The following is a 24,252-nucleotide window of genomic DNA, read 5'->3' on the forward strand; positions in this document are numbered from 1 at the left end:
GATTAAGGGGATTATCAAATTTTGGTATTATTAGCATTACTTTGTCATTAGTGTTCTCATGAAGGTTTTTCTTTCATTATATTCAGAGATGGACTTGAGTTTTATTTGTAGTACCTTGCTCAGGTAAATTTGTTTTCTTGTTTTGGTATGAATTGGTTTGAAATTAATTGCTTCACCAGCTTGTCCTGATTTGTAATGACACTTGCAGAATACTCAACTATTACTAGAACTCCTTTTACTACACTTTCTTCCACTCTTTGATATAATACTTAAAATTTCATTTTTTCAGTGATATTATTCCACTACCATATTGGCAATCCAAAACTCCTTTTGTCTCACAGAGTGTGTTCCCAGCAGAGATTACAAATGTGTCTGGACTGAATGGATTAATGATGATTCTGGACAAATGCAATCTGAGAGTGCTCCAGCTGAGGAAGTTGAACTTCTTGAAGATGCCCGGCACTTCCCCGGTTTCCCCGAAGATTGCAATGTATACGGTATCCGGTGCAGGACCGTGGACACACATGTGTTGTGGAATGAAACTACTGACGCTGTTACTGTTGATGTTAATACAGGTCTTCGCTGTATTAATATACTAGGAAGACCAATATGTCTGGACTATGAATGTAGATGGCTGTGCTGCGGTTGGCACACTGTCACTTGCACACCACCTGGAACAACCACAGAAGGTAGTTGCATCAATCAAGTACAGTCAGTCGGCAAGCCCCTGTGTTAATGAGCAAATGGGCAAGATTTATCAAAGTCCTCTCGTTGCTGAATTCATGTCCCTGCAAAATCTCGTGAATTGTGAGACTTTCTTTCTCAAAGAATTTAACCACTTTCTCCTGGAGTAAAATTGATTATTTTTGTACCATTGGGAAGAGTAAATGTTACTCTTTTATGTTGGTTATTTCTTTTGAATAAAATATTTTTATAAATAAGTGAATTTTTTACCAGAAAAGATGCATCAAACAGAATTACGAGCTGTCGAAAAACGCCTAAAATTACACTTTTTTTAAGTCCTCTCGTGGCTGAATTCATGTCCCTGCAAAATCTCGTGAATTGTGAGACTTTCTTTCTCAAAGAATTTAACCACTTTCTCCTGGAGTAAAATTGATTATTTTTGTACCATTGGGAAGAGTAATTGTTACTCTTTTAATATTGGTTATTTCTTTTGAATAAAATATTTTGATAAATAAGTGAATTTTTACCAGAAAATATGCATCAAACAGAATCGCGAGCTGTCGAAAAACGCCTAAAATTACACTTTTTTTTATTTCAGCGAAAAAAAAGTAATGGAAAGTGAAGAACATTACCATCAGACCATATATCTAGAAAATCTTTACAAGAAATTTCGAAATGATGGAAAAATAGACGCAAATTTGTGAAATAAAAATCTCGTAATGGGTGGGACAACTCGGCCCCCGGTCCGAGAGGCCCAGTGTGGGAAACATTGGAATTTGCATGGGTGTGTGGTCTCTGTGACCAATCAGAGTGCAGTATTCTTGTTTTTGAGCTGCTAAATGTACTTGGCCTATGAAAAGCTGGCTGCTGACCCATCTAAGATACATCTTCTTATACAAATTATATCATATTCAAGCGTAGATCTTCAGCTTTATTATGATCTAAAAATCATTTGTGCTCAAACAAAAATCAAGTGTGAAATCAACAACATTTGTTGCATGAAAAAAATCATTTTGTTTGATGTTTTATATCAAAAGTTTTCCCTATATTACAACATTTTTAAAAATTCCAAACACATGACCTGAAAGAATGATTCTTCTTCTTTACAAAGATACCAAAAACATGAAATTTGGTTAATATTTACAGCAGCAATGGCTGAATAAAAAGAGGTGTTTTGGTTCGCACCAAGCTCATTAATAATGCGAAAATCCTATAGTCATGATTATCACTTGATTAAAAGAAGCTAATTTTTCAGGGCTTGCTGACTGACTGAGTATTTTCACTAATTCCTGGCAGTTTGACCAATATCAGTATAGATATGCATTTAAAAATTGAAAAACGTGTGTTGTTGTGACTCGGAAGTATGGGATAAAGATAAAAGCTATCTTTTGGACAAACATGATATTTACATGTATATTTTTTTCTTGGTATCATTGGAAAATAAAGGGTTGTGGGAAAGTGTTGCTCTTGGTGTCAATATTCATGTCAGAGATGCTCTTTTAATTCATTGAGATTTGTTTGAATTGCATTATCGAACAGTTTCATTGGAAGACCTGTACAAAAATTGAGTGAATTGACCCTTTGTTATGGATTATTCCATTATATTATGATTGGTGAAAATAGAGCATTCACAAATGAAATGTCGTTTCAAAAGAAGAAAGGAGCATGTTTGTGAAAGATTTACAGGATGGGAAAAACAGTAGGATAGTTTTGAATTGTAGATTAATGACCTTTATCCTTTGGGATTTTAGTTTTGTCACATACATGTAGGTGATGTCCTAGGGTAAGGGTAATTAAATAGAAATGATTTATCAGCATTTTTTAAAAAGTTAAAGATTTCTTTTTTCATTTTGAATTGGATACTTGCAGACATAATATTCTGTTACCATGGCTGATTTCCCTTTAATTGCGTTTCATTTGCAACTTTGGAACAGAATATTGTCATATTTCATCCTTTATGAAAATATACATCTAATTCTTCTTTACATGAACAAATGTAGGAACAACAACTGGAACCACTCCAGAAACAACAACAGGAACAACAACTGGAACCACAACACAAACAACTTCAGAAACAACAACAAGGACCACAACAACTACTCCAGAAACAACAACAGGTACCACAACTGGAACCACTCCAGAAGGTAGACAATGTATAAGTTGTATCAGAATCAAGATAGGTTTTGTTTGTAGAGCAGATTTTGATGAATTTAGTTATGTTGTTAGGTTGCAACATAAATTTTTTCGCAATGTTTTCCTTTTATTCTGATAGGTCCAGGGCACAATTTCAATGAAGATCATCAATTTAAACATATTTATGAAGAATGGCAACCCTATTAATTACTATTTCTTTAATCTTCTAAGTTTTTCACAAAGGCCAACTGGCTCTACTGAGAAGGCAATGTTTAGAATAAATTTGAGAATCTTCTGTATTTGAATTGCTGTTTTCATATGGAATTGAGCCAATATATATATATATATATATATATATATATATGTATATATATATATATATATATGTATATTTACTAAGTGAAAATATGAAGTTCAGGAAAAGTGCTAGATGTTTCAATAGAAGCAGAATGTTATAGGAATTTTCCTCATCTCTAGTCTACCAATGGTTTTGGTGGAGGCCCTTGGTTTGAGCAATAGATTCATTTCATGGTACGGTGGTTAGTACTTGCCACCACAAAAGAAGAAAGAACTACTGGACCATGAAATGCATCCATTGTCCTAACCCAAGGCCTCCAACAATTCCAACTAGCATCAGTGTCCTGACGAGCCGCCCGTGATCGAGGCGGGAAACCATTAGTAGACCAGAGATGAGGAAAATTCCTATATATAGGCCTTTGTATAAATATATGTTATTTTACATTGCTTCCATTGAGTCTTGGGCAGCAACATTCCTTTTTAAAGTCATGTCGTCATTTTAGTTGTTGGTTTTTGCACTCACATGTCCAATCAGATTACAAGTATTTTCAGATCAGTTTGCTATCAAATGCTCAACATTGTAGTCATTTGAAAATATCTCACTCACTCAGCAACAGAGAAACGGATACATTCATTTACTTCTTCATGGCTTGATTTTGGTAATGGCCTCCCATACTACTTGCCAGAGACTCTCATATTGGTAAACTGCTTATGTTACAAAATGCATGCATTTTAACCTTATCCAGCAAATGTCTTCACTGGCTGTCCCTGAGGGAACACATTTTATTCAGAATACTTTTTTGGTCTATCATATTGTCAATGTTACTTCCCCCACTTACAATTAATATTTGATTCATAACTACCAACCAGCATGGAATTATTAGTAGTATTAAATCGGGTTCGGATTAGGTTCGGCTTAGCCAATAAACTATCACTGGCATTTCAGGCTGGGGCCAGGCTCTTGTTCCTGGCATATCTATGATATTGATCATAAAATCTCTAAAGACGAGAATTTCAAATGACTAGTAATTTTCTTCTTTTAAAAAGCTTTTTTTTTTATCAAACTTGTGAAAATTACTACAAGATAGGGAAGTAATGAACCCGCCATTTTCTTTCCACAGAATGCATACCTCACATCAAATTGTCATGCTTTTGGACTACATGGTTTGATGATGATTATGGCAAAGTGAAGTCTGCCATTGCTCCAGTTGAAGAATTGGAGCTTCTTGCAGATGCCCAGCACTTTGAAGGCTTTGATTGCGTTGATCCACGTGACATTGAGTGCAGGACTGTGGACACCCACGAGTTCTCGAACCAGACTGAGGATGCCGCTACCTGCGATTTGAATACGGGTCTGCGCTGTAGAAATCTACCCGGGACACCAGTCTGTGCCGACTATGAAGTTCGCTGGCACTGCTGCAGTCTAGAGAGAGTCACTTGCTCAAGTCCCCCACCACCCGAGACGACTACTACAGTAGAGCCTACAACTGAAGGTAATCACGCCCCCTTTTCTTCCTGACCTATGCCAACTGCAGCTTTCTGAAGCTCACCTTTTATTTGAAACCCTTGATTTGCCACTGAATCATTCAATTGGGGGTCCTGTAGCAGGTGGTGGTGAACAAAAGGAAGTTGGTGCTGAACATTCATGTTTTAGAGCTAATGAATTATTAGAGCACCATCTGTCCCACGGTTTGAAAACCAATGGTTCCAATCTTGGCTCATGACATACCAAAAACTAGAAAATGTCAAAGTAGTTATTACATTTTTTTTCCTCACATTTTTTAGGTGGCACGCATTTTAGAAAAAAGGAGTAACAAGATGAAAGACTTTAGCCCATATTCTGGAGTCAGTTTAAATCAACTCCTCGTCTAAGTGTGCTGGTTATTGGAAGCAGAAAATGCCATAAGTCTGTTGATACTGTATATTTGGGGTTTCTTTCCTCATACTTTGATGCATAAGAAACATACTTCAGTTATCATTCCCAAATAGTTATTAATACTTCATAATGATTAATAATATACAAATAGCGAATATGCATGAGTGCGATGGTGCGAGATTTTGAATGAGGTGAAAGAAAGATACTCTATTCAACGAGGCGTTAGCCAAGTTGAATAGAGCGTCTCTTTCTTTCACCGAATGCAAAATCTCGCACCATAGCTCGAATAAGAATATTCGCTATTTGTGTTGTGCAATGCCTCGGAATTAAGCAAAAATATTTAAAAAAACAAGTTTTTCCCTGCATTAATATATGAAAAAGGAGCAAAAAATTTAAAGCGAAAAAGGAAAGTTCCACAAGCACACTTGACCTTGGGCAGCATTGTGTATTTAGCCAGCAGGCTTATACATGTATTGCACCTTCATTTTACTGAGTGCAATGAATTAATTCGAATTGTGACGTCACCTCCTAAAGCCGTGCAACGGTACATTTTGGATGGTACGTCTTTTGTGCAATGGTACGAATGTTTGACATTCAGGGTCTCATTTGCTCGCGTACAGTACAACAAGCTAAGTAGATGTTGTACAACTTCCTATGGCTACTCATAATTAGACCACAATTTAAAAGCAGATCTCAAGTGAAATCATAGATCAGAATAAAAGCCTTTTAATTTTAACTTGATTGCTCAATTGAGCAATGTCAGTGCCAGATGTTTAGAAATATTATCCAGCAATAATAATCAATTGAGATTTGGTCCATATTCTGAGTTCCATGTTGACTTTGATAGGATATGTTCTAACTCTGCTTAATTTATGAGAAGCCCCCCCCAAAAAAAAAAAAGTTTGTTTACAAGTATGTTACTTACATGTATGTTTTTGTGTATTTTCTCTATCTGTGTGCTTGAATGATGAAGAAACTATGTACTTTCAACATGTTTTTTGGGTTACGAAAACTATTTTAGTTTTTATTGACAGACATTCATGATGATTGATATCAGATGTAAAATGAACTGATGAATCAAACCTATACTGTTAACGATGTGTCACTGTTAGCTATCCATATTCAAACAATATAACTTAAGGTAACAAATTCAAATAAAACTGTAGCATGTAATACAGGCCTATGAATGAAACAAAAAACCATTATATGCTTGCAGCAAGCTTCTTGTCATGAATAGTTTTTGCATAGCTATTGACTCACCAATGAAGTACTTTATTGATGATAATTTTTCAAAGATATTTCATAAAAGTTAATTAAAATATTACATTTTTCATGAAAATGAGTTTGAATAATTCTCTTGACCAGTGTTTTTTTTTTTATTGTGGGTAAACAAAGTCATTGAGGTATTCCACTTGCATCTGTACGCATGGCTTGCTGATTTATTGAAATGTATTTTTTTTAGTGATTAACAGTCAGTTTGAAAAAAAAAATATTTTGTTATGCAAAGCATTTGGATGTTTGAATAAAGAACAAAAGAAGTGAATTCTCATCAGCTACCTGTTGAACAATATTTGTGTGGTCCAGTTGCTATAGCACTGAATTTATGATTGTAATGTGAGTTTGAATTCTCACTCGGCCATTATCTCCACTTTTAAAAACAAAAAGACACAAAGAATAATTTCTGTTGTCTATAAGGCCAGTCACCAAGACCGATTAACTTAAAGAGGAATTAAACCTTTAGGACAAATAATGCGAATGTTATGAGCATTTTAACATTGTGATCGCTAATACTATGGATATCCCCCCATTGGCTTTGCGACAAAGATGTGTGATTTCACATGTGTACAACTTTCCATTTGGTGGACTGTAGAATACCCACAAATTGTTTATTTTTTTGCTCTTTCTTAGGTGATACAAACTCTTTATCCATAAAGTATTTTTGGTAAATTACATTCCCTCCTATAGAAAGAATACATGATCTACTGATAGATGTGATACAAGAGGCAGTTTAAGTGTAATACATACAAAAGTACTGGGAGAGTTATTCACAAGTGACGTCACACATATTTGTAGTATCGACAATGGGAGTGTCTCCATATACATACCATTAGTGATCACAATACAATATTCAAATGCTCATAACTTTCTCATTAATTGCCAATATTTTTCGCACTTTCATTGATCTTTTTCTTTGATTGTTCTGTTTTCACACAAGCTTTCTTGTCCCAAGGGTTTTATTTTTGTTTAAGTGTTTCAAATATAATTGTTATTATACCAGCTTGGCTTTGATGCGCCAAAAAGCTGCTTTGCCGAGTTCCTGCGGGTGACATGGGCGTCTGCTTTTATTCCCCCTAATAGGATGTCACGTTGAAGAGATATGTGAATGGACCCCGTGGTGTGATGATGAAGATCCCGGTGGTAAGGTGACTCCATTTGATGTTGGTGAGTTTGAGATCAAAGAGGAATGCCAACAGCACTTTCCCATCTGCGAATATCCAAGGGACATTGAATGTGAGATGAGTGCCATACCCCACCTCAGTTCCTATATTTTGAGCCAAGATGTGACATGTGATGTGGACCTTGGATTGGTCTGTCTTCATTCAGACACACAGCCGATTTGCCTTGATTACAGAATCAGGTAATGAGGGACTTTTTCTCATTGATATTTTTTTTATTCTATGTTATTAATTGAAGGAATAGGTCCTTGTCGATCTGGCGCTGCACAGTGGCTGCCGGGCCCATGGTCAGTTGGGCAAAGCAAACTTTCGGAGTATTTCATTTCATTTCTATTTCGAAGAATAAAATAGGCCCATAGATTTTCATTTACATGCCTTCATTTCTTTTTTTTTTTTAATTCTGTTTGAATTATTGCACCATGTATTTTGAGCAAGTTCCCTCCAATTTTACTCAACATTTCCCCATATGACCCATCTCTCCAAAAATCATTTGAATGCAACTTGTATGATAAACCTTGATTTTCCTCATGTCCTGACCAGTGCATTTCATCTTCATGAATGGGTGCTGTGTGAACAGATCATTTTTACCATTTGTAGAACTTTCCTGATAATACCAGTATTTGTCATTGTCACTGCCACTTATATATTATTATTATTATCATACTAATCAAAAGTTGAATTGCATAAAAGTAGATGGAAATAGGCCAAGACAGAAAATAAGAATCAATTAGGAAGAGAACAATATTGGAATAAAATGATAAGACTGCACCAGAGTGCATCAATTGAATTTAAATGGATGTTGCAATTAACTTTTGAAACAGGAAAAATACTTAAAAACAACAGTGACTGTCATCATAATTATTTTTTATTTCATTGTTTATAGGCTATTATCATTCTGTTATTATGTAGGATGTCATTATTGTTGTTATTATAGATTGATAGGAAGTGATTAAATTCCACACCTGAACTGACAGATGATATCCTTCAATTTTTGTCTCACCTGCGAAGCAAAGTGAGACTATAGGCGCCGCTTTTCCGACGACGGCGGCGTCAACATCAAATCTTAACCTGAGGTTAAGTTTTTGAAATGACATCATAACTTAGAAAGTATATGAACCTAGTTCATGAAACTTGGCCATAAGGTTAATCAAGTATTACTGCACATCCTATTAGAGTTTCATGTCACATGACCAAGGTCAAAGGTCATTTAGGGTCAATGAACTTAGACCATGTTGGAGGAATCAACATCAAAATCTTAACCTGAGGTTAAGTTTTTGAAATGTCATCATAACTTAGAAAATATATGGACCTAGTTCATGAAACTTGGACATAAGGTTAGTCAAGTATCACTGAACATCCTGCACGAGTTTCACGTCACATGACCAAGGTCAAAGGTCATTTAGGGTCAATGAACTTTGGCCGAATTGGGGGTATCTGTTGAATTCCCATCATAACTTTAAAAGTTTATGGATCTGATTCATGAAACTTGGACATAATAGTAATCAAGCATCACTGAACATTTTGTGCAAGTTTCAGGTCTCATGATTAAGGTCAAAGGTCATTTAAGGTCAATGAACTTTGGCCAAATTGGGGGTATCTGTTGAATTACCATAATAACTTTAAAAGTTTATTGGTCTAGTTCGTTAAACTTGGACATTAGAGTAATCAAGTATCACTGAACATCCTGTGCGCATTTCAGGTCACATGACCAAGGTCAAAGGTCAATGAACTTTGGCCGAATTGGGTGTATCTGTTGAATTACCATCATAACTTTGAAAGTTTATGGATCTGACTTATGAAACTTGGACATAAGAGTAATCAAGTATCTCTGAACATCCTGTGCGAGTTTCAGGTCACATGATCAAGGTCAAAGGTCATGTAAGGTCAATGAACTTTGGCCATGTTGGGTTTTTTTGTTGAATAACCATCATATCTCTGTAAGTTTATTGGTCTAGTTCATAAAAAGTGGACATAAGAGTAACCATGTATCACTGAACATCTTGTGAGAGTTAGAGTAGTTTTCAAAGTCAGCACTGCTGCTATTGAACCGCGTGATGCAGATGAGACGGCCAGAGGCATTCCACTTGTCATATTTTTTCCCCAAATATCATCTTCTGTATTGGAGGTTGATTACAACATCTCTCATTCTATACACTAATACAGATTTAGTCTGCTCTAATGTTCTCTTACTGATTTATTCTATTATTTTCCTCTCGATTTCAGCCCTTGTATGCCCTAGTACCCATTGATTTTAAGTCATTCTTCAGGTAAAAAGAAATCCTGACGTCTTCTCCAACCTGCAACGAACCTTGGTAGAAAATTTATGAGGACCCAACCAATAATACCACTTACCAGTTCATAATTGTAAATCTTGAGGTTAAGAACTTTTAAAAATGTTTTTTTATTGTCTTGATTGCATATCCACACTACAGATTTTTGTGCTGTAGAAATGAAACGGTTGGGCCCAATTGTCCGACAACTTTGCCCCCACCTTCGACTGAGACTCCTACAGAAAGCCCGACCCCATCAATCTCAGAAACGCCAACTCCAACTCCAACTGAAGGTATGTATCCATATACATGTATAATGATATTGATTTGCCACAAGGAAGATCTATCCATCCATCTATCCGAACCATATTCTTGCTGAAATTCATTGCACAGACTGTTTGTATGATACCTTAATGCTGAACCATATTAATTTTTTATTTTGATATTGATTGTATTTTTATGTAAATGATTGTAAAGGGTAATGCAATTCGGCTTTTCAGCCGCTATAGAAACCCTTGTTGAAATAAACCATTTTAAATAAATAAAAATATATTCTTGCTGAAATTCATAGCACAGACTGTTTGTATGATACCTTAATGCTGGACCATATTCTTGCTGAAATACATAGAACAAACTGTTTGTATGGTACCTTAATGCTGAACCATATTCTTGCTGAAATACATTGCACAGACTGTTTGTATGGTACCTTAATGCTGAACCATATTCTTGCTGAAATTCATTGCACAGACTGTTTGTATGGTACCTTAATGCTGAACCATATTCTTGCTGAATTACATAGCACAGACTGTTTGTATGATACCTAATGCAGAACCATATTCTTTCTAAAATACACGGCGCAGACTGAAAGGTAACAAAGTAAAGGATTGTACATGACAAAAATGTGATCAATAGATAAAACTGTTGCTGCCGATTTGTCAGGGGCACGATTCAAACATCAGTAACTGTCAATTTGTTTCATCCCACAGAAGTAGTGAAACATAATCTTATTTGTGTACTAAAGTATGTTGTCTGCTTGTTCTATTCAAGTTTATCCTACCTCTTCATCGCCTCCACCCTCTTCATCGCCTCCACCCAATGCCTGTAAACCTGTGAGTTCATCACGACCAGTGACTATCAGTTATGGTAACTGTAGTGACACAGTCTTTTTGATGGAATGCTCCGGAGGTTGTCCATCTCTTCAGTACTTCTCAGGGGTAAGCATTTTATTTTCGCCTTGCCTGCATAGTAGAACGAGACAAAAATTAGAATAAAAAGTGGCGGTGGCATCATCAACATCGAGGTTGAGTTTTTGAAATGTTATCATAACTCAGAAAGTAAATGGACTTACTGTAGTTCTTGAAACATGGCCACAAGGGCAATAGAGTATTACTGAGCATCCTGCATGAGTTTCAGGTCACATGACCAAGGTCAAAGGTCAATAAGGGTCAATAAACTTTGAAAATCAACATTGAAATCTTAATCAAGGATAAGTTTTTGAAATGTCATTATAACTTTTGAAAGTTCATGGATCTAGTGTAGTAGGTTTCACGGTACACCATTTATCTTTCTTGGGCAAGTGTTGGTCCTGAAAAGGACCACCCAATCTCAACGTTTCGACAAGTGTGTTCTTGTCATCCTCAGGAGAAAATTCATGGATCTAGTTCATGACACTTGGTTATAAGTAATGGTGTATCACTAAATATCCAGTCTGAGTTCCAGCCTGAGTTGACCTTGGTCACATGACCAAGGTCAAAGTTCATTCAGGGTTAACAAACTTTGGCCATGATGGGAGTATTTGTTGAATTGCCATCATAACAAAGGAACATATATTGGCCGTGAGGAGAATCAATTATTAGATAATCTTTTGAAAAATTAGTGGAGATCGTAATCAATTGAAAATGTTTATTTTCAATCGATCTAATGCAAATTCGTCCAATTACCAACTCATCTACTATCATTTGGTCTACCATCAGTTCAACCTCTATCCATATGGTCTAATTGCCATTTTATCCATTCACCATTTCGTCAAATAATCAGTTTGTCCAATAGCCATATAGTCCATATATTTGGTCTAATTGGGTTGAAATAAATGAAAATATGACAAAATAGGCAAAATGGTCATAGACAAACTGGTGATTAGACAAAGTGACGATTAGACCGAATGGTTGATAGATTAAATTTTGGATGGAATGGCATAAGACTAAATGAAGGTAGACCATGTGATGCGTGGGCGAGTTGGCAATACATGTAGACAAATTGGCAATTTGCCATTGAAAATACTTCCCATATTCAATGCAGTACATTAAAAAAAGTCTTACTTCATTCACATATGTATACCATTTTAATGTCCTGAAATTAGATTTGGCTGAAAAATTTTCCTCTCATTTTGGAATATTTGCTCTGGTTGTTCACTTATTAGAAGTTTTTTACCATTCTCAAGTATCAAAATATGTTTCTTCTTTATTCTAACAATGGGAAAGCTACAGATTGTAGTAGTAGATAATCCAAATGTTGCAAGATCGTTTAAGATATGAGACGGGAGAAATTTACTTTGAATGAAAATTTTCTCCAGTTTCTTCACTGTTCCTTCAGTAGTGTGTGTATTCATCAAGTCCATACTGTGTTACTCTTATTATTAGCTACAGCCGGGGTAATAATATGATACCAATTATCAAAGCGCAGTAGAGTATATGCACATAGCTGCGCTATATAAATGGACCTATTATTATTATTATTATCGTCATAATTATCATTATTGTCCAATCACCTTATGCTATTTTCACTTTAACTTTTCAGGTTAAAGATGGCCAAGTAAGTATTGAAAAGGAATGCTCTTGTTGTCAGATTAGTAAAGAAACTAATGCTGTGATAGAAGAGAAATTCACCATCCCATGCCCAGACAACACCACCATTGAGATCTCCGTTCCTGTGATTGCCTCTTGTTCATGTCAACAAGTTGAATGTCCAGCAGTACCGTGAGGGCAAATATATATCCATCATGTCGCACACACTGCTTCATCTCAACAGTAGACATGGATTGCATTCTAATTTGTTATATTTTTAAATTGTATTGTACCGAATATATTCATTTTTTCAGTGATAATGTACCACTTGATAACATAAAAGGTTCTTTGCAGAGATGTAATATTTTGAAATAATTTCTTTCGTTTGCATAATACAGACCTTCATGAATCACTGCCTATGTTAATCCTTTCTTCATTTCTTTGGTTATTCGATACAAGTGCAAAGTGTGAGCGAAATTTTTCAATATTCTGATCTGAAAAATAGATCTAACAAGGATTGTTTGCAGTGAATAAAGCATTGAATTGAATTGAGTCACAGCCTTGTTATATTACTGGTTGTTCATTGATCAATATGTTCTTGTTAAAAAAACATTTAATGATTAATGTAATGGAGTGATACTTTATTGGGAAAATCATGTTTTGTCGGATGTCATCAAATGAATGTTGATTCATTGACAAGTTACTGTTCTTTTGACCAGTGTGCTGCCCAAAGGTTTATTTGACACGCATTTTTCTGACCATGGACATGTCGTTTGCAATTCATTTGCGTAGTCTGCGAAATACTGCCTAGTTTTGATCCATTTATTGTCTACCTTTAATTCTCTTCTTTTTATTTTATTGATGATTTTCTTGAATCCATAAATTTTCTGTAATAATATGCATGCTATTTATAATTTTGCAATTATTTCACACAATGTGTATTCGATTAGTTTGCTGTGTTGTACACAGGCTTCCATTTTATCAGCTGAAATTGTAAGTTGAAATTAAAATGTATTTCAATGTCTTCAATTAGGATGTTATTATCGATTTGATTTAATTGATGACAGAGGCTGAAAAGGGATTTGACATCAGTGCCCCAAATTTACAACTGAAGTTTAAAACACCACCAAGGTTTTTTGAGCATGGGTACAAACTGAATGTGATCCAATAATACAAATTGTAGGTGCACTGTAAAGAGCATGATATGAGGGTGAAGGTGTTGTACCTAGTTAAAACTTCCTTTGTGAATTCAGACCAATGTGTCTGATTGGTGAAATGACCTGCTTGTTATGTGATATGGCTCTTGTGAAGAGGTTTGGAATTTATTTATGTGTAATATATGACTATTTATTTACTGGCTGATTTGTGAATGCATCCTCTTGCAATCGTTACAATTAAAAAGGAGCTTATTGTAGCGCTATTAGAACTGCATAACACTAGTTAAAGAGTCAATATTTTGTGTGAATTACCACGTTAGTGAAGTGAAAAGTAAAGTTTTTACTTGCAGTTTGTAAATGTGAAAATGTGTTGGTTCTAGAGTGCGTAGCACAGTGAGAAGTAAAAGAAAATATACTCAAGATGAGTCGATGGAGTGAAAATGTTATTGTGGGGAGATATTGAGAATCATTCATTGATTATAGCATTCATGGTCATAGTGTGTATAGACATGTATATGTGGGCGTTAGTGTGGTTATGGGTGTTGGTCAGTGAAGTTGTGTAGAGTGCACATACAATGGTGTGTGCGTGTGGCTGTCTGCTCTTGGTTGTGATTTGCACATGCCGGTTCAGCTCTTCAGAGTGATCTTCCTCTAGTTGTGGTTATACTTCAATACTGATTTTGAAAAATTTGAAAATATATATGTTCATTTTTTCCCTTGTCCATTTTGCTTCATAATCCAAGATGGCTTCCAGTATGGCGTTTAACTCTCATTGCTTAAAAATAGTCATACTCAATATTCACCTTTGAAATAAAGTTTTTTCCTATGGTTTGAAATGTGAGATATATATTAAGGACAAGTCGCAAGAATGTTCATTTTCATATTATTATGTGCAATTCGGTTCCAAAATCGAGCAAAAATGCTTGCTATCACCAACTCCTAAATCAATAAGTTCCCAAATGTATTTAAGCGTAGACACCACAATTATTCCTAACATTAGGATATTGTATGAATTGTGATCATTTTTTAAGTGATTGGAGTCATTTACACATCATTTTGTGAGTAATTTTTGGATTTTAGGCAAAATGGACAACTGCGTTATCATTGTTAACAATCCCAAAATATTATTTGACCCTTCAAACCATGGTTTAGACACCAAAATCATATACACATCAGGCAGATATTCAATGAACTATGTCCACTTGTCTCAGATGTCATTTTATTATTATTATTTGTTATGGCGTCACCTGTGCCTGGGAGCTAGGCGAAAAGCAAACTGAGTCACTATGATGCACAAGTCTCTCCTCCTGATATAACTGATTTATACTCCATTTTTGGAAACTATCTTGGATTCCTGACCCGGGGGGCCACTTCCATTCACGAGTGGATACCATGCGCGACCATGGGGTCTCGAAAAGCACCCTAAACACGTAATTTCCATATTCTGAAAATGCACCCCTTAACAAGTACTGGCGTGTGAAACCCTACCCTTAACAAGTATTGGAAACAAAACGATACTCTTGGCAAATATTACCTGAAATGAACCCTTAAACAAGTACAGGAATGTTTTATTGTTACGGGTCCTTCGGTCGTCGGCTTTACCTTATTTGGTTTAGTACCCACGTCCTTCTACACCTCGCGCAAATCGGACTCTTAAACACGAAGTGTTGGGGCAAAAAGGACATCCTTTATAAAACATTTTAATTTTATTTTATCATCCCCGCAAATTCGACCCTAAACACGTAATCTTCCTAGCGAAATAGATACCCTTTTTTCATTATTTTTGTGTTTTTGACACCCTTATCACGTTACTTACGTAACGTGCCCTATCGTGAAAAAGACATCCTTTTTACGTGTTTTTTGGTCGCGCATGGTATCCACTCGTCAATGTAAGTGGCCCCCCCCCCCGGGATTCCTGAGCATACTTGATCACTGGCCCATGGTTTAGACACCAAAAACTTATTTCTTAGGTGTATATTAAAGGGGAATGAAACCTTTGGAACAAATAGGCTTGTGTAGAAACCAAAAAATCAAAGAATAAGAATCAAGAAAGTTTAAGAAAAATCGGACAAATAATGAGAAAGTTATGAGCAATTGAATATTGCAATCACTAACGCTATGGAGATCCTCCCACTGGCAATGCGACAAGGATGTGTGATGTCACTGATGAACAACTTTCCCTTTGGTGGACTGTAAAATGCCCTCAAAATGTCTCTTTTTTGCTTTTTCTTATGATGATACAAACTCTCTATCCATGTATTCTTAAAAAATATGTATTACATGCCCTCATGTAGAAAGAACACATGATCTATGGATAGATGTGATAAAAGAGGCAATTCAAGTGAAATATATACTAAAGTAATGGGGAGAGTTGTTCACAAGTGACATCACACATCTTTCTTGCATTGCCAATTTGCTATCTCCATAGCATTAGTGATCGCAATATTTAAATGCTCATAACTTTCTCATTATTTGTCCGATTTTTCTCAATTTTTTGTTGATCTGATTTTTTTATTTTTCTGTTTTTACACAAGCCACCTTGTATTTCTAGGCATGATTTACTACTGAATGTCTTTTTAACTAGTCCAAATTATTTGACCCTATAAACCATGGTTTAGACACCAAAATCTTATCTTCCTTGCACATATTAAACGAACTTTGTCAATTTGTATGTAACAGCGGCCATTTTAGACTCCATTTTTGGAAGCCATCTTGGATTTTCGGACATACTTGACCACTGACTGTCCTTATTACACATGTCCTTCATGTGTAAGTGTAATGATTGGCTCAATCACAAAGAAGCTACAGTAAATTAACGTCAAAATTTGAAATGACAACCAATTACACACAAACGCTCCTGAGGATATCCCGGCAAGCGGGGATATACTCAGCCACAAACAGATAAAACCGTGTTTTACGACTTTGGATTTTGAAACCAACATCAATGAGGGGCTATAACATCTCTGTGATTGAACCAATCTCATAATTACTGACGTGTGGCTTGTAAAGATTATTGAGGCTAGCCTGTGTAAAAACATTGTTCATTTTGACTGAGTGGAATTTGTGCAGTGTCTTTGTAAAGTTTGATAAGTTTATTTTGGAACCCAGTTTATTATTAATAAAAGAGAATAAAATAACGGCATGTGCTGGCGAGCAGAGTTTGCTGGAAGAAAGAACGAAAGATAGAAAGCCGGAGAAAGTAAGGAAGAACAACATTGAAAGAAACAAAAAGAGTAAAGAAGGAAAAGTAAGAAGAAAGGAAAGGAGAATATAAACAAAAAGAGAGAGAGAGATGGGGCGGGAAAATTTTGGTGGATGAGTCAACAACAGAAATATCATAGGGGTCAACGATTGAATTTATTCAGCTGACTCTACTGTAGATTAATTTTTTATTGAACAAACAATTCTGATATATACATGAAATATATTAATGTTCATAATACTTAACATAAATCACCATGTGATGTCGCATATAAAGTGGCATTACAAGCACGAAATACGAATGGTAATACACTATTAGATAACTGCCATTATAAAAAATCAAGGAATACTACGAAGTACTTTTGATTGGGATAATCGTATTTAACGACGATCTGGATATTTGGATAACATTTATATGAATCTAAAAACTTACTAACAAAAAGAGTAAATGTATGAAATAAATAACATGGTATACGAGTACTCGGGCAATAGGAAACGAGGTTAATAGATCCTCCCACTCAACTATCTTTTTTTTCTGAAGTTTGCCAAGTAACTAATTACGAAACATAATAGGAATACCCCATGCATGATGCACAAAATAATAGATAAATGAAAGAAATAAATATTAGAAAATAATAAATATGCACATCGAATGGAGGCCCTTACATTATGTACATCGTTATACCAAGGTCAGGTCGCAGAAATAGATGTGTTAAAACCTATTTATAGTCCGTAATACGCGCGTTTCAGTGATGGCAACTGCAAATGCATGGGTCTAGTCTGTGAACATTTTTTTTCTTTTTTTGTTATATATAAGAGGGGATATTTTTCAAAAAGTAATCTAATATATAAACAGCCACTTGAATACGATTACTCTTCAAGGTTTGTTGCATACAAGTTACTAATCGACGCAAGTAAAAACATAGACCCTTTATCTTAAATGAAAAAGATAAACTACAATGGTTAATTGGATTGAATGATCGGAAAATTTGGTGCACCAGACCCCTCGAAGTTATAATTGGGCGATATTTCATAAAGCTTTTCATTATTAACTTTCCCACATACTTAGGGCCTACAGCAACTGAAAAAGTAAAAACTAAATCGTTTCCCTCAGCTTAAATATTTATTTTCACATGACATCTCTCACTTAGATTGTAAATGATTAATTTTTTTCCATAACAATATTATTTGAATTAAAAAAGATAGTTGATGACATTAATATGTATGACGAAAGTCAAACCCACATGTATTTAACATGATCTAACCGTTTGTAAAGTCCTGCGCAATACCGCATGGTTTCCATAATCTCCAGAAACTGCCTGCATGGTTATGGGCGATTGTTTTATGTACAGGTATGTAATAATAATGGTTTCCTTTTAAGTGCACAAATGAGGTATAGTTTATAATACAACAAATTGACTTATACAAACCTACGAAAAACGTGAACATATTTTTGTTGAAAACAATCATGTAATTAGCAAAATGTCCGTTTCATATACCACCGACGAGGCCATCTACAAACATTGGAATGATATAAAAATATCAATAAATAGTTCAAATAGTGCAATGTATTTACTCCCCTATCACTAATTTGAGGGGAAGAAAATAAAGTAATTGTGATGACATGTGACACGAATGAGAAGCTGGTATTTGGTCTACATCCTCTTTGCCTACCGCCCGTATGGTCTAGTCCCATTGAGACCAAATGGGATACCAGTTTGTCTAGTAGCATTTAGGGCTAATCGGCAATTCTTTTAATTCCCATCAAAGCTATAGATGAATCCGACTTCAAAACACTGCAACTTATGGTGGCCATAACGGGGGGTGGGGGGGGGCGAAATCAGTTTTCCCATAAAAGTTCCGGACCCCAATATGAATTTTCATGACTTGCGGCGGCGGGGGGGTCTTCTAAAGGAGAATAAAAACACACATTTTCAATAGGTTTGGCAATGAGCCAGGTGCGTTGCTATTTGTCAAAGCATTCCATTAGGTATACTTGAAGACCCCCGGCCCCCCCCCCCCCCCGTTTTAATTACCACAAAAAGCTTCATCCAAACCAAATTGGTCGAGAACCCAGTATCCACTTCACCTAACAGAACTAAATCGGTATAGATCGGTGTAGATGAAGTGTTTATGAAACCAAATATGCATTAGAAAAAAATGATAATGACATGAAGAGGAAATTACACCAAATGTGATTTTTTAAATTTTTTAAATACATTTTAATTTTTATCATGACTCGCTATTGCTCTAAAAATGTCGGAAAGGCAAAAATGGTGGTGATTTTACCTGATTGCCAAGAAAGCATGAATGCTTGTAAGCAAGCAACCAGAGGACCGACGTCTTAAGGTCCTCTCCGAGGGACCTGTTAATGAGGATTAATGCCTCACCAAAGGGCACTAGCGAACCAAGTATGACTCGAAACGTGGGTCACACCAAGCCTTCAATATGAACCAGAATATGACTGCTGCATATCCTAGATGGTATTATTTATCCTGAAACTTAATAGTGGTCTAAAAATTGAAAACATAAAACATTGGCACCGGAAGAACTGATGCTGAAATAGCAGTTCGCGATTCTGCTTAAGTCGCTCCCCACCAAGCGAAGTTCATCCTGTGCATAATCTGGGCTGAAAATCGCTTCGACAACAGACAATATTCGGCAGAAGAAACTCATTCGGTTTTAAAATTCCCTAGTGTTATTATTGCGAGGAGTGTTGAGTTAGCCGACAATGAGGCTGCTTCTCTTTGGGGGTAAGAATGGTGTTATCGTAAATTGATGACATCATCAATCCACTCTAGAAGTTCTGTTACCCGTGTGTAAAAGTTTGGACTATAGGGAGCACCACATTCGGCGCCGCCTGAAACTATACCGATAATGTACCAAGAACCGTCCTTCTCAACCACTAGCGGGCCTCCAGAATCTCCCTGCAACAGGAAAAAAAATGAATAACCAATATATATATATATATATTTATATATATTACAAAAGAAATGAATGAAGAGATCAATGGTATGCGTAGCTTTTTTCTCTTCATTTCATTTCTTTCACAACATAAATACAAGAGTTGCCAAAGTTATTGTACATGTATAATTTCTCTCTCACACACTCACATTATACCAATTGAGAGAAATTCGTAAACGGATTACAGAATAAGAAAAAAAATCAACCAGGTTAAACAATATCATATGAACAAAACACAAATTGTATGAATCATTCTCATAGATCAGTATAGTTTAAGTAAAGTTCAGGTCAGACAACTTTCAACTCAATTTATTTGTTTCCACCCAGGTCACGGAAAGATGAGATTCAAGAGTCAGAATTGAAATTGACATCTTACAACATTGTACAATGACATCCGATTGGGTTGAATTATAATTATGAGATTGATAGGAGTCTTCTTTGATATTGAGTAGATCTCACAAAATCATTTATCATCTCCTTTTCGGTAAATTGAGAGCTGCTAATATACATTCAAACAACAGCAAAGACAGGGATGAAATTATATTGTAGCTGTTTAATTTGTACATGGGAGTATGCACAAACTATACAGATGTGTCAATGTGAGGACATGAATCTGGTGTTTTACACTCGAAATTTTGAATTTACTCCAAACCAGGTTCATCATAAAACCTGAGCATGATCCGCTACTACGGACACGTTCTATCCCTGAAATCGAGGGTCAATTGACTTGTGCAAGTGATACATTGACCATATTGGATTTGAATCATTTTATGGATAAAGGACGTCCCCGATTAGCATTAAAAACTGAAAATGTCCACATGTAGGTCCACATAGGATGCCTAACACACGCAGACACACAAATTGATATCCAAATACACACGCACAATGAAACACACATACGAACACCTACACACATGCACATCCTCATATATTCTCAGCATTAAGTAAAAAATTGTTATGTGGGGCTTGGGTCTCGGCTTTTGGTCTCGGCCCCATTGGCCAAAAAACTTATGGGAATCTTCAGTTTTGGATATGATACCATTTCATCAACTAAACTTAGAGAGCGAGTAAAAAAATTACGATAATGCAGGAACTACTAATTTTGCCATATATTTATGATTATATTTTTAAATGTCTGTTTCTCTTTAAAGCGATCGGAAACAATATCCAATTATTTTTAGGATTTTTTTTTCCGCATTTGTATTCGGCTGAATGCTAGGCTTTGTAATGTAAGATTTGGTGTATGTGTATTTCTGCATGTGAAAAAGAGCGATAACACATTCATATCAACATTTTTAAGACAACACGTCTACCCAGCAAGTTGTCATTCAGCTAGAAATTCAGGTCTAGTATAATCCTTGAAATGTTGTTCGAATTATTTGAAAAAAAAGAATTGTGATAAGTAAAACGAAACAGAAATAATTTATGATAAATGTTAAGCGATTTGAGATTTAATGTTCATGTTATTCTGATTTAGTTTGTCCGTGGTGTTGAAATCACAGGGCATCTACATCCCTATGACATCTACAGGGCATCTACATCTCTGTGGTCCCATCAGTGGCGTACCTTAGATTTTACACAGGGGGGGGGGGCAAATTCGTCCGCCAAAAATTTGACAGGCAAAAAAAAAAAAGGTCTTCAACCACAAATACAGGATTTCGTACCAGAAAAAAATTTGACATGCAAGAAAAAAAAAAAAACTTCCAGTTAAAAGGAGAGGGCCACTTGTGGCTCATCAGGGATCAGTTGTGACACGTCAGGGGGGGGGCACTCTGCCCTCTTTGCCCCCCCCCCTCATAGGTATGCTAGTGGGTCCCATATACTTACATAGCACGGTCCCTGGACTCCTTTCTCGTACCCCACACATACGATCTTTAACACATCTTCCAAAGAATGCTGAGTCCACCTCACACACACCTCCGACGGAATAAGTGGAAGTCGTGTCTCCATTAGACTTGAGGATATCGAACCTACATCCCAATATAGAAAATGAAAACTATGTAGCCAAAAATATCATGGGAATAGTTGTAGATGGAAAAGAAAAGGGCATGAGGCACTACACTTAAACTTGCTTCAGGACATGTCTTTGTGTACTGTAAGTAAAACATAACAAACAACATTTAGAAAACAATTTGCTTTAAAAAGTAATTGCAATTATTGGCGGGACTTCATGCTTTTGAGTTCAAATGGCCTATGTAAATGCAATCGATAACGATAACGCACTTTAAGGTGCATGATTTTATTTTAGCCATGCAGATATAAATTATTTCATAACTGTTTGCAGTCATTTACGTTCATCTAGTCTATACATCAATAACCTGAAATATTAGAGTTGTTCATTTTAAATATCTTAATAACTACATCAATGCATTACCGGAGCCGGTTTCACCATATCCTGTAGATGTCAAGTACGTCCCCGGTTCCAGTTCGAAACCGCTATCAGGCAGGCAAACCGGTCTGACATAGTCCGTCATGACCAAAGGTTCTCTGAGTTGGACTAAGGCAACGTCATACAGCAAATAGTACCCGCTGAAGTAGAATTCCGGGTGTTCATACACATCGGATATATGGACCAGTTGGCCATGCTCTCCTAATTCAAATCGATCTGAGACACCGGTTACGACCACCATTCTACCAATTTGGAATGTGCTTCTGTCAAGGTGAAAAAAAATAGAATTCGATGTTCATTGTTAGAGCTACCGACTCGATGCCATTTCCACGTTTGTAAGAATATTCTCTGAAAATTCCTGAGAGTTACTGACTCTCCTATATGTATATACATATGGCTGGAGTTTGAACTTCTTTTTAAGTATCCTTCAATTAGTAACCGTCTGGAATAAGACTATAATATTTCGCTATTTATATGCACTTAAGAAATACATTGTAAATATCCAGGTCAGGCTAAATTTTATTACGATGCTGTCGGATTCAATCAGTCATTCCCGCTTATAACTCCGTGTGGAGCAATCCATAAAGAACATCCCGACTCTACATCTTTCTGGCGTTTGAAATATTCTGATTTTAAATTCTCTGAAGACCATGCACTGACGGTCATTTACGTTATTTGTATTTCTTCCCATCATGAATATCAATGTAGAACTTACATGCAATGAGCAGCAGTTATGATCCATTTACGATTTACAACAGTCCCGCCACAGCTCACCCCCTCGGTATCGTTCTGAGCTAAAAAATAAAAAAAATAAAATTGAAATAAATATGAACGTATAGATTAGATATAGAATACAAGTAAAGTTTGCTTTAGGAAGATTGTGATGATAACGATAAAATGGGACGAGACCCAATTATTCTGCTTTTCGGTTAAATTATTTATATTGGTCGAAATACTAAATTACAGTCTCCACTAGCTGCCAGATGCAGAAGATTATTATCCAGAAATTCTAAAAAGATCAAAAGCTTCTTTAAGTTTTAAAATGGTTTAAAGTATTTAGCTCAAACTGAAAATCGCTGAATTCATTATGCTATTATTCAAAATGCCAAGATATAATGGAATTCACTTTCCAATAACCTTTTACGAACGATACCGCTCATTATTTCTATTTTATTTCATTATTTCTATTATTTCGATGATAAGTTTATTGTGTATGATATCTTGATGATGTTCGAAAATACTCCCTTTACAAACGTTTTTCAACATTGTAAAATTAGTGTACGACGAAAATTTTCATTAGAAAAATCAATTCAAATCAAGTATTTATTGTCCGTCTAATTAGTTTTTCATATAACTGATACAAATCAATAATATATACGATACACACATAATGAATATAAATCCAAATATGAATTATGTGTAAGGATGTATTGCCATTGAGGCAATCAAACAAAATGTTTTGTTACGATTCAGTGATTTAAAACAAAACACGGCTAGACTAGAATGAAAACATCACTTTTTAAAGAAAACATTTCAAGATGCCAGGGCGAATGAGTGTACAAGTGCCCCACATCTTGATTGAGCATGTGAATGACAATTAATGTTTCTTTGTTCAAACTTTATCATTTTCATCTTTATCAATTGTTTAACATATTCCCAAACCTTAAACCATCTTTTTGTCATACTAAGTTATAGCAAAGATTGATAACGAATTTGTATTGAGACCGAACTTTAAGAAAGTGCTTTTTGGACGAGAATTCGCGAGAAGGTAAAAAAAAGTGCTTTTAAGATCTTACTCACAAGCTAGGTATATCTGCCATGGCCATTCACCTACCGATGCCTCTCTTCCACCGAGCATACGACGCCGTCGCAGGCGACCAGCTGGCCGCTTCCCGCATACTACATACAAAATTGGAAGATTTGAAAAAAAGATCGGTGTCACTCTGATCTAATATATATACATACATGTCTTGAATATCTAACAAATTATTCCCCGACGTTTTAGATTATATCCTTTTTGTAATCTTTAACCCGCTCTTATC

General features: G+C 35.7%; 2 protein-coding genes across 2 annotated transcripts in view; one reads left to right on the forward strand and one right to left on the reverse strand.

Annotated features, from left to right (window-relative positions):
* Window positions 1-406: 406 nt before the first annotated feature.
* On the forward strand, window positions 407-13,930 carry LOC121432014 (mucin-5AC-like). The gene is made up of 7 exons (XM_041629829.1): window positions 407-689; window positions 2,721-2,828; window positions 4,236-4,607; window positions 7,349-7,628; window positions 9,879-10,009; window positions 10,764-10,930; window positions 12,513-13,930. Exons 1-7 carry the CDS (start codon window positions 407-409, stop codon window positions 12,693-12,695), a joined length of 1,524 nt encoding a protein of 507 aa, XP_041485763.1. The 3' UTR covers window positions 12,696-13,930.
* Window positions 13,931-16,225: 2,295 nt separating this feature from the next.
* The window catches only part of LOC121424760 (atrial natriuretic peptide-converting enzyme-like), a 48,982-nt gene continuing 40,955 nt past the window's right edge, over window positions 16,226-24,252 (reverse strand). The window contains exons 22-26 of the mRNA XM_041620532.1: window positions 24,011-24,109; window positions 22,926-23,004; window positions 22,196-22,473; window positions 21,649-21,791; window positions 16,226-19,784 (exon numbers count right to left, since the gene is read on the reverse strand). Coding sequence (XP_041476466.1) covers window positions 19,623-19,784; window positions 21,649-21,791; window positions 22,196-22,473; window positions 22,926-23,004; window positions 24,011-24,109 — 761 coding nt within the window. The 3' untranslated portion in view covers window positions 16,226-19,622. The remainder of the gene's footprint in view (window positions 19,785-21,648; window positions 21,792-22,195; window positions 22,474-22,925; window positions 23,005-24,010; window positions 24,110-24,252) is intronic.

The sequence above is a fragment of the Lytechinus variegatus genome, chromosome 1 (assembly GCF_018143015.1).
Source record: "Lytechinus variegatus isolate NC3 chromosome 1, Lvar_3.0, whole genome shotgun sequence".
NCBI classification, from domain to species: domain Eukaryota; kingdom Metazoa; phylum Echinodermata; class Echinoidea; order Temnopleuroida; family Toxopneustidae; genus Lytechinus; species Lytechinus variegatus.

Coding starts and splice junctions, on each gene's coding strand:
- LOC121432014 (XM_041629829.1), top strand. CDS start 407: ATGCAATCTGAGAGTGCTCCAGCTGAGGAAGTTGAACTTCTTGAAGAT. Junction 4,608..7,348: donor AGTAGAGCCTACAACTGAAG/GTAATCACGCCC, acceptor TCCCCCTAATAG/GATGTCACGTTGAAGAGATA. Junction 10,010..10,763: donor AACTCCAACTCCAACTGAAG/GTATGTATCCAT, acceptor GTTCTATTCAAG/TTTATCCTACCTCTTCATCG.